This window comes from Triticum aestivum, chromosome 2B, assembly GCF_018294505.1.
Source record: "Triticum aestivum cultivar Chinese Spring chromosome 2B, IWGSC CS RefSeq v2.1, whole genome shotgun sequence".
Classification (NCBI taxonomy): domain Eukaryota; kingdom Viridiplantae; phylum Streptophyta; class Magnoliopsida; order Poales; family Poaceae; genus Triticum; species Triticum aestivum.
Genome location: NC_057798.1, coordinates 77,189,985 through 77,201,703, shown reverse-complemented (window position 1 = coordinate 77,201,703; position 11,719 = coordinate 77,189,985). Strand labels below are relative to the sequence as shown.

Below are 11,719 nucleotides of genomic sequence, written 5' to 3'. Positions count from 1 at the left end.
CACCAACCGCAACTCGCTGTCGTCGTTGTCTTCGTGAGTTCTTGCGGACAAGAGGAAGGGGAACGAGAGCAAGCGACCAGAGACCGAGACCTCCTAGTTCGTGTTCAATCCAGGGAGAGAGGTATGCTGGACATTTGTTGTAGGACCCACCTGACAGAGGGCAAAATAACAAAGTTCCATGTGATCGATAAGAATGGATCAATTACAATTTAAGGGGTGGCAAATTGTCAAAGCCCAAAAGAAGTTGTGGCAAAAAATCAAAAAGCCCTAAAAGGAAAGAAAGGGGAAAAACGCACCGAGCCGAACATATCTGTAGCCCAACGGTCGAAAAATTGCCCCAATCTACGGAAAAACAGATCTGAGGAAGAAGGAGAGATGGCTCTCCGCGCCGCCCTGCTCGACGGCCATGGGCGGCCTCGTCTACTTGTCGCTCTCTTCCCCGGCGACGGCGGGCAGCCTTGTCTTTTCGCTGCCGCCGTCCTCGATCGGCACGGCCAGCTGGTGACGGCGGTCCTCGTCCGCAGGAACGCAGAGAAGCCTCTGGGACATGGCCCCATCCGCTTGCCTTCCCTTCCACCCGTCCTCCGATTTCGACTACCCGTGCCGGCCAACTTCACAGCCGGCGGGTGGCCGCTCCGCCTCGACGCCGGCGTGTTTAGGGTGGACCCCGTCATCATCGACGCCTCCGCGCTGGAGGTTATTTTTCCCCAAATCTGCAGCATCTCGGGGCAACTTCTTCCCCACCTCTACGTTCCGACGCCAGAGCCTCCCTTGCTGCTGCCCCACCTCGCAGTCTCGGCGCCATCGCCGCCGCTGCCCCACCTCGCCCTCTCGGCGCCATCGCCGCCGCTGCCCCACCTCGCCCTCCCGGCGCCCTCGCCGCCGCTGCTGCCCTACCTCGATGTCCCAGCGCCAGCGCCGCCGCTGCCCCACATCGATGTCCCGGCGCCCTCGCCGCCGTTGCCCCACCTCTCCGTCCCGGCGCCTTCGCCGCCGTGGCCACATCTCGCCGTCCCGCCCCCCCCCCCCCCCCCCCCCCCCCCCCGCCGCTGCGGCCCCATCTCGCCGCCCCGGCGCCCTCGCCGCCGCTGCCGCGCCTCGCCATCCCAGCGCCCACGCCGCTGCGTCCTCCGCGTGTGCCGCCGCGTGCTCCGCGCGGCCACAGCACCGACAACTCGACCAGGCCGCCGTCGCTAGTCCCCTGCACGCGGCCTGGAAACGAGGACCTTCTGCTACCTGCGCAGCTATTGCAGCTCCTTCTGAAAAATGGTGGAGTCAGAGAACATGGGAACTTCAAGCAGTATAATGTTGAAGCTGGATTTGAGATGGGAGAATTGGGATCATGGGCAAGCGATGATGAGCTAGTCAAGATGGAGGCCGGATATCTTCCTCACCGCTGCAGGTGAGGTTTTCTGTCTCGGTCTGGTCAAAAATAGTATTTGCACTGTTTACCATAACTGAGTTGGATTCTTTCTGTTTTTGAGAAATCAGTTGGAATTCTTATTTTTGTAAGCTGCAACTAAATCGATGAAACTTCTGAAATTTCACGAAATTCTGATCATTTCAAGGGTGATAGAAATGTTTGGATTTCGTTTGATGGAAACAATTTAATTGTTCGTATATAGAGAGGACTAATCCATTTATACACATCAAACCGGGCATAGCGCAATGGTAGGTTATTCTGTTCTCATCGCACAAGTCCAGAGCTTGAAATCCACGACTCATGTTTATTAGTTTTATTTAAATTTATGCCTACCGTGGGAAAAATTGTCAACAAGCTGAAATTGCTGAGAGTCAAAGCTAGGTCTGTGAAAATGCATGTTAGGAGCGCACCACTAATTTTGCTGCTAGAACAGGTATATATTCTATTCTTTAGATTTAAATTCATAAAAAAAACAATCATGGATTAAACACATTTCAAAATTTAGGAGATCTCATAGCGGGTCAGCGAAATTTTGTTGATGTCAAAATTCAAAACCTTGAACTAAACATCAGTTTATGGGTGAGTATTGGTTCTTGTTCTGATATTAGTTTTATGTCTCCTCGAATTTCGTAGGGATGACTCATTTGAAGATAGCGAGACAAGTGAGCTTCTAATTTCAAAGCTTTCCAGTCTTGTTGGGGAAATCTATCGCGATTTACCAGAAAATTTGCAGAAGAAGTTAGGTGATGAAGTAAGAAGGGCCACAGAACAACCAGCAGATAACAGTGGACAGGCAAAGGGATGGATGTGGGGTACGTTCCTCTCATCAGTGTGCGTCTCACTGGCCTCTCATTTGGCCATGTTCTTGATGTCTGCTCTGTGGCCCAGGAGCGAGAGTGTCAAAGAAGAACCAGCTGTCAGCTCGCCAGCTCCAAGTGCAACAGAAAAGAACATTTTTCTTCGTTGGGGGGTTGAAAAAGTCATAGGTCCTTTTCTTATATGTGTCGCTCTGACAGTCATTAGGAAGTTTATCATCAGCAAGGAGATTTGGAAGAAAAGCTACAAAGCAAATGAGATGGTTAATTTGTGGATCAATACCTTCGCAAAAGGGACGTTCTTCGCTGTAAAAGAATTTCCAGTAACGCGTGGTGGGTTAGAACTGTGGGCTCATTTAGCCTCATTTGCTATTGAGCTTCTTGGGGCCACATGGCTGTTATGGAGGTTTGGGTTCTGGGAGTCCGATGTTGTGGACAGTTGACCTGTAGATTCATGTGATGGTTTACTGCTTAGATTGTTAGATCTGTATGGTTTCCGAGATGGTTAACTACAGCTGCTGACAAACTCATTAGCAGCTAACTGTAATCTGTACTATTGTTGAAGCTGGTAATTGAGTACATACAGAATACGCTGAATGCTTCTGGTGCTGTTTCAAAGCATGTATATTCTGTCAGTTATATCTGTTCCTTGTAGTAGTCTTCTTTTCTTCTTGTGGATACTGTTACTAGATGTCACACATTACTAAGATTTGATTTTAGCATGTGGCTCGTTGCGTAAGGAATTGGTATATTTTCAGTATCCTTAGCAAGCTGCAGGTTTTTATAGTTGGTAGAAATTTAGATTTAACATTGTTATGAATCGATGGGTCAAGTTTTCCACTTGTTATGAAATTTTGAGCTAATATATTGCGATGTGCGCATATGGATAGATGGTGTGTGTATGGGGCCATGCTCATTTTCTGTTTCTTGCTAATGCTCTGGTTGATGCTGTATCGCATTCAGCGTCCATGATCGGTCGGTGTGTCATCTTGAGTTGTTGCTGTTTTGGAATGAGGCAGAAAGGGAGAAAAGAAGGCTCGAAACTCTCAAAATTGCAGTTAATTACTCCCTCCGTTTCAAAATAGATGACCCAAAGTTGGGTCATCAATTTTAGAACGGAGGGAGTATGTAGCAATCTCAAACCTTGAAACTGAAACTCTGAGAGGCATGGGAGAGGTCTTTTCCTCGCTCTCTGCTCTGCTCTGCTCGAGCTTATGGGCAGTGTGTTGTGTAAAGATTGTTTGCCAGTAGTATGCTTATTGCTGTTGTGCTGTTGTGCTGTTCAGCCCTTTTCGTGGCTCTGAATCATGCGCGAGACGGCAGCAAGGCGCTGGCCGTGTGAGACTGGGATACGTCCCCGCCTGTGGGCGGAAGCTCTGGACGGTGACCTGCACCAGCATGGCGCCGAGCGGCACTGTGACGATCCGGAGCGCCATGACCAGCGCCTGGAGCAAAACCACGGCACGGGACACGCGGTCCAGTTGGCGATGATGGTGGAGTGGCTGCAGAGCGTGGAGGCGGAGCGTGAGATCCGGCAGCTGCTGGAGCCGGGCCAACCCCTCCTGCCCACCCTCTACGCCCTGACGCCGCTTAGGCATTCCCTGCCGTGCAGATGCAGCACCTCCGGCCCCAACGCCGCCGCCTGTATCCAGCCCGCATGCTTCATGCGTGAGCTCTTCGGGCACCAGAGCAGCAAACAAGGGCGCCTCCACGGACTCCAGAGTCCAGATCGAAGAACAGCCAGCAGCAGCAGCAGGGCGCCATGCCGGAGCTCGTCGACGTCGTTCGTTGGCACGCACGAGTATCTGGCGCCGGAGATCATACGGCACGCAAGTCGCAAGAGTGCTCGCGCTTGCCGGAGTTCGTGGGCGACGAGACGAAGGCCGTGCATGGCAAGTGTTCGATGAAATGGCCGGTAAGGTCAAAACTGAAAGGGAAAGGACGTGGCTGAGGAGGGCCAATTCTCGCCAATGATGGCATCTTTCCTCTTCCTTCAGCTTGGCTTAGTTTGATGCCAAACATGGACGACGACAATGACCGCGACGGGGCGTGGAAGGTAAACGTCAGGTCTCCTTGGCAGTCAGTGCTGGTGGAGCCGGGTGTGGCGACGATGCAGTTGGCCAAGCCGGACAGGATCTCGGCGCGCGGCACCGGTCGACGTGGGCAACGCTGCGCACGCACACGACGAGGACAGCGGCGAAGTGTAACCGATGAGTTCGTTTTCTTTTTTTTCTTTTTTTTTAGGGAAGATGAGTTCGTTTTCCCTTGTTGTATATTCGTGCTATCGGACCAGAAACTGTGCGCTGCTCCCCTCGAAAAACAAAAAACCGTGCGCTGCTTTTTTCCTTTTTTTGTTCGCAGTAAGCGCTGATCGTGCAAAAATACGAACCGTGCAAATTCAGTAGAGTGCCCAACGTACTAAAAAAAATAAGGAGAATGCTATTTTTCTGCCGACTGTCCGTTAGCGATAGACACGCTCGAGCCTTATCTGATAGATCCAGCGGTATTAGACAGCTCGAGCCTTATCTGATATTAAGAGCTCCTCTAATCTTTCTTGTTTTCCTTGCAGCCGCACAACTTTTGTGTAAGTGTGGAGTTTGATGGTTATGCTGTTGTGGTCTCATCTTTCCTGCATTTCTCCAACCTGGTGGTGATCATGGTCATGGTCTGCGACTTTGTTATGTGGGCTACTGCTGGCGTGTTGATGTTCAGCATCAGCTACAACTCCAAAACGTAAGTTCTTTGTTTCGTCTATCTATCATGCTCTGGCCACAATTGAAAGTGATTCTTGTGGCGATGATGTCACAGTGTGCTCTCAGCCATCGAATTGGGGCACTGGAACTTAGTTGGTTGTAAAGTTATGCCTTGGAATTGTTGTAGTTTCTTCCATTTCTTGCTGTACACACACATCTTCTTGTGAGTTAAGTGTTTTAACTCCGAGTTGCATGTTCTTTTCTATGTTTTCGGTCACATCCCTACTCTACCCAATGCTTCGTGGTGCCTGCCATCGTGTCGAGGCCATGTTGTGATCCTGGCCTTTGAGCTATGGTATTTGGTATTCTCTAGGGTAGGGCATGGCTTGTGGGTTGGTCATCTGGACATACATGCTTTGTGTGTGCGCACGCGCGCACCAAGGTTTTCGAGTCGACGATTCATTCTGGGGTAGAGACTCTTGACGAGTCATGCCTTGTCGATCGACTAGTCGAGGTGTTTGAGTCGATTTCTAGTTATGACTCAAAAAACAGTGGTGCACACACGTGTGATTGATGAGAACTGTACGACCTTGTCAAGCGGAGAGACTCATTCGTTTCCACCGATCTTGAGTTGGGTACTTGGATGTGAACTTGGTGTTTACATTCCTAATCTCTGTTCTTTGTTCATGTTGAGTAACATAGAACCATTCATTTACTTGGTTATAGACTTGTAGATTTAGTCCCTTGATGTTGCTATGGTTGTGCTCAAATTGTGTGACGGCTGACTATATGTTCCTACCATTTGGAGGTGGTAATGTTTAGGTTTAGTGTGGTTCATACTCGTACTCGTGATGACACAATGACTTCTAATTTCCGATAGCGTTTTGCCTAGGCTGTTGTTGAAAGCAAGGGAAATTACTACGTCTAATAGAGTTTCTATATTGCATAAAGTCTTAGGTTAACTGGATTAGTTACTTCACCTTGTGTTCCCATAGTGTTTGCCGAGAACTAGTTCCATTAGGCATCATGCACTTTAGGTTGCTGGATAATGCCATAGTAGCTGTCCAGATTTAGTTCTCTGGCTACTTGGCTATGTTGTTGCCTGATGGCTTCCTTGTGCATTGTTTGTTTAATGGTGTTGCCAAACTGTTGGCTACTGTTGATATTGATGAAACTTACTCCTTTATCTCTTGTCTAGCCGCTTTCACAAGAAATCAAACCAAACAAAGACACTTAGCATAGGAGTAGATTAGGGCATAATAAAGGGTAGAGTGCCCAACTATCGATGTTAAAAAATACTAAAAAATAAAGGGAAAACGTTTCGAGTCGGCGCACCGGCCGAGTATTGCGTTGGTCCTGTGCGAGCCATCTGATCATTTCAGATCGTGTGCCTCACATGCCCGCGCTGGACAGGATCCACACACTGCAGCTTTTATCTTATCTATTCACGGACGCCCCATCCCCTCGCTTTCTTCCTTGCAAAACGCAAGCTTCTCCTGTTCTTCTTCCCCATCGCACCAGACGCCATGGCTCCAGCCGTTCTAGTGCCGCTGCACTCCGAGGCCATGGCTGCCACCACCGTCGATGCTACCGCTGACTGAGATGGTTTCTCTATACGACGGTATACTCAGACACATCTCTTTTTGTTTTTGCTGCAACTGGCACCGCTAGAAGCTACAACCAGCGTCGGGGAAGCTGGAACCGGCTTAGATTTTTTGCTACAACCAGGCAATGGCGAGCGTGGCTGGGCATGACAACACCACAATTTTTTCTACAACGGGCAACCGGGAAAGCTGCCACTGGCTCACGGATTTGCTACAACTAGGAAGACGATGAAGTGTGGCTGGCGACGACAGGCTGCAAATTTGTTGCATCCGGCAGCGGGAAAGCTACTACCGGCAACCGAATTTGCTGCAACTGGCAAGCGGTGGTGCGACGAACGACGACATGGGTGACCACGTGACCATGTTTTTTGCTAAGACCGGTACTGTTTTTGCTACCACCGCGGTGAGCGCGTGCTGCAAGTGGTGCGGCGACAGGGAGCTGCGACCTCGACGACGGATGTTGGAACCGGTGTGATACATCGCGCAGATGCTACAACTGTCAGGGGAAAAGCTCCAAGCTCGATGGAGAAAGCGTCATCCATCGGGGAAATAGCTTCAACCTCGGAGGAAAATGCTTCAACCGTCATAACAGAACTTGCTTCCAACAGGAGATGAACAAGAGTTGCGAATGGAGGAGGCGATGGGCCGCGCGCATGGCGCAGGTGAAGGAAATATGCCCTAGAGGCAATAATAAAGTTATTATTTATTTCCTTATTTCATGATAAATGTTTATTATTCATGCTAGAATTGTATTAACCGGAAACATAATACATGTGTGAATACATAGACAGACATAGTGTCACTAGTATGCCTCTACTTAACTAGCTCGTTAATCAAAGATGGTTAAGTTTCCTAACCATAGACATGAGTTGTCATTTGATTAATGGGATCACATCATTAGGAGAATGATGTGATTGACTTGACCCATTCCGTTAGCTTAGCACTTGATCGTTTAGTATGTTGCTATTGCTTTCTTCATGACTTATACATGTTCCTATAACTATGAGATTATGCAACTCCCGTTTACCATAGGAACACTTTGTGTGCTACCAAACATCACAACGTAACTGGGTGATTATAAAGGTGCTCTACAGGTGTCTCCGAAGGTACTTGTTGGGTTGGCGAATTTCGTGATTATGATTTGTCACTCTGATTGTCAGAGAGGTATCTCTGGGCCCACTCGGTAATGCACATCACTATAAGACTTGCAAGCATTGTAACTAATGAGTTAGTTACAGGATGATGTATTACAGAACGAGTAAAGATACTTGCCGGTAACGAGATTGAACTAGGTATTGAGATACCGACGATTGAATCTCGGGCAAGTAACATACCGATGACAAAGGGAACAACGTATGTTGTTATGCGGTTTGACCGATAAAGATCTTTGTAGAATATGTGGGAGCCAATATGAGCATCCAGGTTCCGCTATTGGTTATTGACCGGAGACGTGTCTGGGTCATGTCTACATAGTTCTCGAACCCATAGGGACCGCACACTTAAAGTTCGATGACAATTATATTATGAGTTTATGTGTTTTGATGTACCGAAGGTAGTTCGGAGTCCCAGATGAGATCCGGAACATGACGAGGAGTCTCAAAATGGTCGAGACGTAAAGATCGATATATTGGACGACTATATTCGGACATCGGAAAGGTTCCGAGTGATTCGGGTATTTATCGGAGTACCGGGGGGTTATCGGAAACCCTGGGGGGACTATTGGGCCTACATGGGCCATAGGGAAGAGGGAAGGCAGCCCACAAGGGGCAGCTGCGCCCCCTCCCTATAGGGGGTCCGAATTGGACTAGGGAGGGGGGGCGCCCCCCCCCCCTTTCCTTCTTCTTCCCCTCTCCTTCCTTCCCCCTTCCTTTTCCTAGTTGGACTAGAAAAGAGGGGAGTCCTACTCCTACTAGGAGGAGGACTCCTCCCCTCCTTGGTGCGCCCCAAGGCTGGCCGGCCTCCCCCTTGCTCCTTTATATACGGGGGTAGTGGGGCACCTCTAGACACAACAATTGATCTCTTGATCTCTTAGCCGTGTGCGGTGCCCCCCTCCACCATATTCCACCTTGATAATATCATAGCGGTGCTTAGACGAAGCCCTGCGTCGGTAGAACATCATCATCATCACCACGCCGTCGTGCTGACGAAACTATCCCTCAAAGCTCGGCTAGATCGGAGTTCGAGGTACGTCATCGAGCTGAACGTGTGCTGAACTCGGAGGTATCGTGCGTTCGGTACTTGATCGGTCGGATTGTGAAGACGTACGACTACATCAACCGCGTTGTGCTAACGCTTCCACTTTCGGTCTACGAGGGTATGGGGACAACACTCTCCCCTCTCGTTGCTATGCATCACCATGATCTTGCGTGTGTGTAAGAATTTTTTTGAAATTACTACGTTCCCCAAAAGTGGCATCCAAGTCTGGTGTTATGCGTGGATGTTATATGCACGAGTAGAACACAAGTGAGTTGTGGGCGATACAAGTCATACTGCTTGCCAGCATGTCATACTTTGGTTCGGCAGTATTGTTGGATGAAGCGGCCCGGACCGACATTACGCGTACGCTTACGCAAGACTGGTTCTACTGACGTGCTTTGCACACAGGTGGCTGGCGGGTGTCAGTTTCTCCAACTTTAGTTGAACCGAGTGTGGCTACGCCCGGTCCTTGAGAAGGTTAAAACAGCACTAACTTGACGAACCATCGTTGTGGTTTTGATGCGTAGGTAAGAACGGTTCTTGCTAAGCCCGGAGCAGCCACGTAAAACTTGCAACAACAAAGTAGAGGACATCTAACTTGTTTTTGCAGGGCATGTTGTGATGTGATATGGTCAAGATGTGATGCTATATTTTATTGTATGAGATGATCATGTTTTGTAACCGAGTTATCGGCAATTGGCAGGAGCCATATGGTTGTCGCTTTATTGTATGCAATGCAATCGCCCTGTAATTGCTTTACTTTATCACTAAGCGGTAGTGATAGTCGTAGAAGCAATAGGTGGCGAAACGACAACGATGCTATGATGGAGATCAAGGTGTCGCGCCGGTGACGATGGTGATCATGACGGTGCTTCGGAGATGGAGATCACAAGCACAAGATGATGATGGCCATATCATAGCACTTATATTGATTGCATGTGATGTTTATCCTTTATGCATCTTATTTTGCTTTGATTGACGGTAGCATTATAAGATGATCTCTCACTAAATTGCAAGGTATAAGTGTTCTCCCTGAGTATGCACCGTTGCGGAAGCTCTTCGTGCTGAGACACCACGTGATGATCGGGTGTGATAGGCTCTACGTTCAAATACAACGGGTGCAAAATAGTTGCACACGCGGAATACGCAGGTTAAACTTGACGAGCCTAGCATATACAGATATGGCCTCGGAACACTGAGACCGAAAGGTCGAGCGTGAATCATATAGTAGATATGGTCAACATAGTGATGTTCACCATTGAAAACTACTCCATCTCACGTGATGATCGGACATGGTTTAGTTGATTTGGATCACGTGATCACTTAGATGATCAGAGGGATGTCTCTCTAAGTGGGAGTTCTTGAGTAATATGATTAATTGAACTTAAATTTATCATGAACTTAGTCCTGGTAGTATTTTGTAAATTATGTTGTAGATCAATAGCTCGCGTTGTTGCTTTCATATGTTTATTTTGATATGTTCCTAGAGAAAATTGTGTTGAAAGATGTTAGTAGCAATGATGCGGATTGGATCCGTGATCTGAGGATTGTCCTCATTGCTACATAGAAGAATTATGTCCTTGATGCACCGCTAGGTGACGGACCTATTGCAGGAGCAGATGCAGACGTTATGAACGTTTGGCTAGCTCAATATTATGACTACTTGATAGTTTAGTGCACCATGCTTAACGGCTTAAAATTGGGACTTCAAAGACGTTTTGAACATCATGGGACATATGAGATGTTCCAGGAGTTGAAGTTAATATTTCAAGCAAATACTCGAGTTGAGAGATGTGAAGTCTCCAACAAGTTCTATAGCTAAAAGATGGAGGAGAATTGCTCAACTAGTGAGCATGTGCTCAGATTGTCTGGGTACTACAATCGCTTGAATCAAGTGGGAGTTAATCTTCCAGATAAGATAGTGATTGACAGATGTAACGCCCCGGATACAACTTTCCATATTCGTAACTCCAACTCTTGCCTTTTCCGGAGATGCGATTTGTTATTTCCTTCGTGGTTGGGTTTTTGTCTGTTGTTTTGCATTTTGTTCTTGTTATGCATCTCGTCTCATGTCATCATTCACATTGCATCGGCATCGTTTTCATAAAACATGCATCCGTTCGTGTTCCACCGGTTCTCTCCGTTGTCCGTTCTGAGCCAGACACACTCGCACGCGCCCGCGGCACCTCCGAAATATTATTTTATAAGCGGCATAAAAATGTTCTTGGAATGGGATGAAACTTGTCATGCGGTCTTATTATAGTGTAGACAGGCCGCCTGCCAAATTTCATCGCATTCGGAGTCCGTTTGACTGCCCAACCGTTAGACATATAGCGGTACCGCTGTCGGTACCTTCGTCGGATGTTTTCGGTCTCCGAAACCGTGCGGGTCGCACTTCTTACCCTCTCTTCTCAGCCGAGGCCCTCTTCACAGCCCACTAGACCCACCTACCTACCCCCCTCCGCTCCGGACCGTCCGATGGCGATCGAACGTCTCCGAAACGGAGCAAAACCCCCAACCCTAGCCTCCTTTTCCTATAAAAGGAAGCCACCCTTCCATTTTTGGCAGCAGCCAATCCCCCCTCCTCGAAACCCGCGCGCCGCCAGCCTCCTCCCGCGCCTCCACCTCGCTGCCGCCATGTGGCGCCACCCCAGTGGGCAGCGCTGCCGCCAGCCTCCGCCAGGGCCAATCGGCACCCGCCATGTGGCCTGGCCACGTCCCCCTGTTCTCCCCGCGCCGCCGCGAGGCCCATCCGCGACCCGCCGCCGGGCCGAACGGGCCCCGCCAGCCCGCGCGGCTCCCGTGCCTGAGCGTCGCCTCGTCGCCTTGGCTCTTCGAGGCCTTCGCCGGAGCTCCTCTCCCCGTCCAGCCCCGCCACCGGCTGGCGAGCTGCCGGTGCAGGTCAGGTCGCCGGACCCGCAGCCGCCGCCCCCGTCCGGTTTCCTCCTCTATCTCTCTCTGACCTCGTTCTCTCTCTTCTCCCCGCAG

At 49.3% G+C, this 11,719-nt stretch overlaps 1 protein-coding gene across 1 annotated transcript; it reads left to right on the top strand.

The window, feature by feature from the left end:
* Positions 1-1,050: 1,050 nt before the first annotated feature.
* LOC123040536 (uncharacterized) lies at positions 1,051-2,835 on the top strand. The gene is made up of 3 exons (XM_044463351.1): positions 1,051-1,402; positions 2,057-2,235; positions 2,312-2,835. The coding sequence occupies exons 1-3, from the start codon at positions 1,326-1,328 to the stop codon at positions 2,407-2,409; spliced, it is 354 nt and encodes a 117-aa protein (XP_044319286.1). The 5' UTR covers positions 1,051-1,325; the 3' UTR covers positions 2,410-2,835.
* Positions 2,836-11,719: the final 8,884 nt, after the last annotated feature.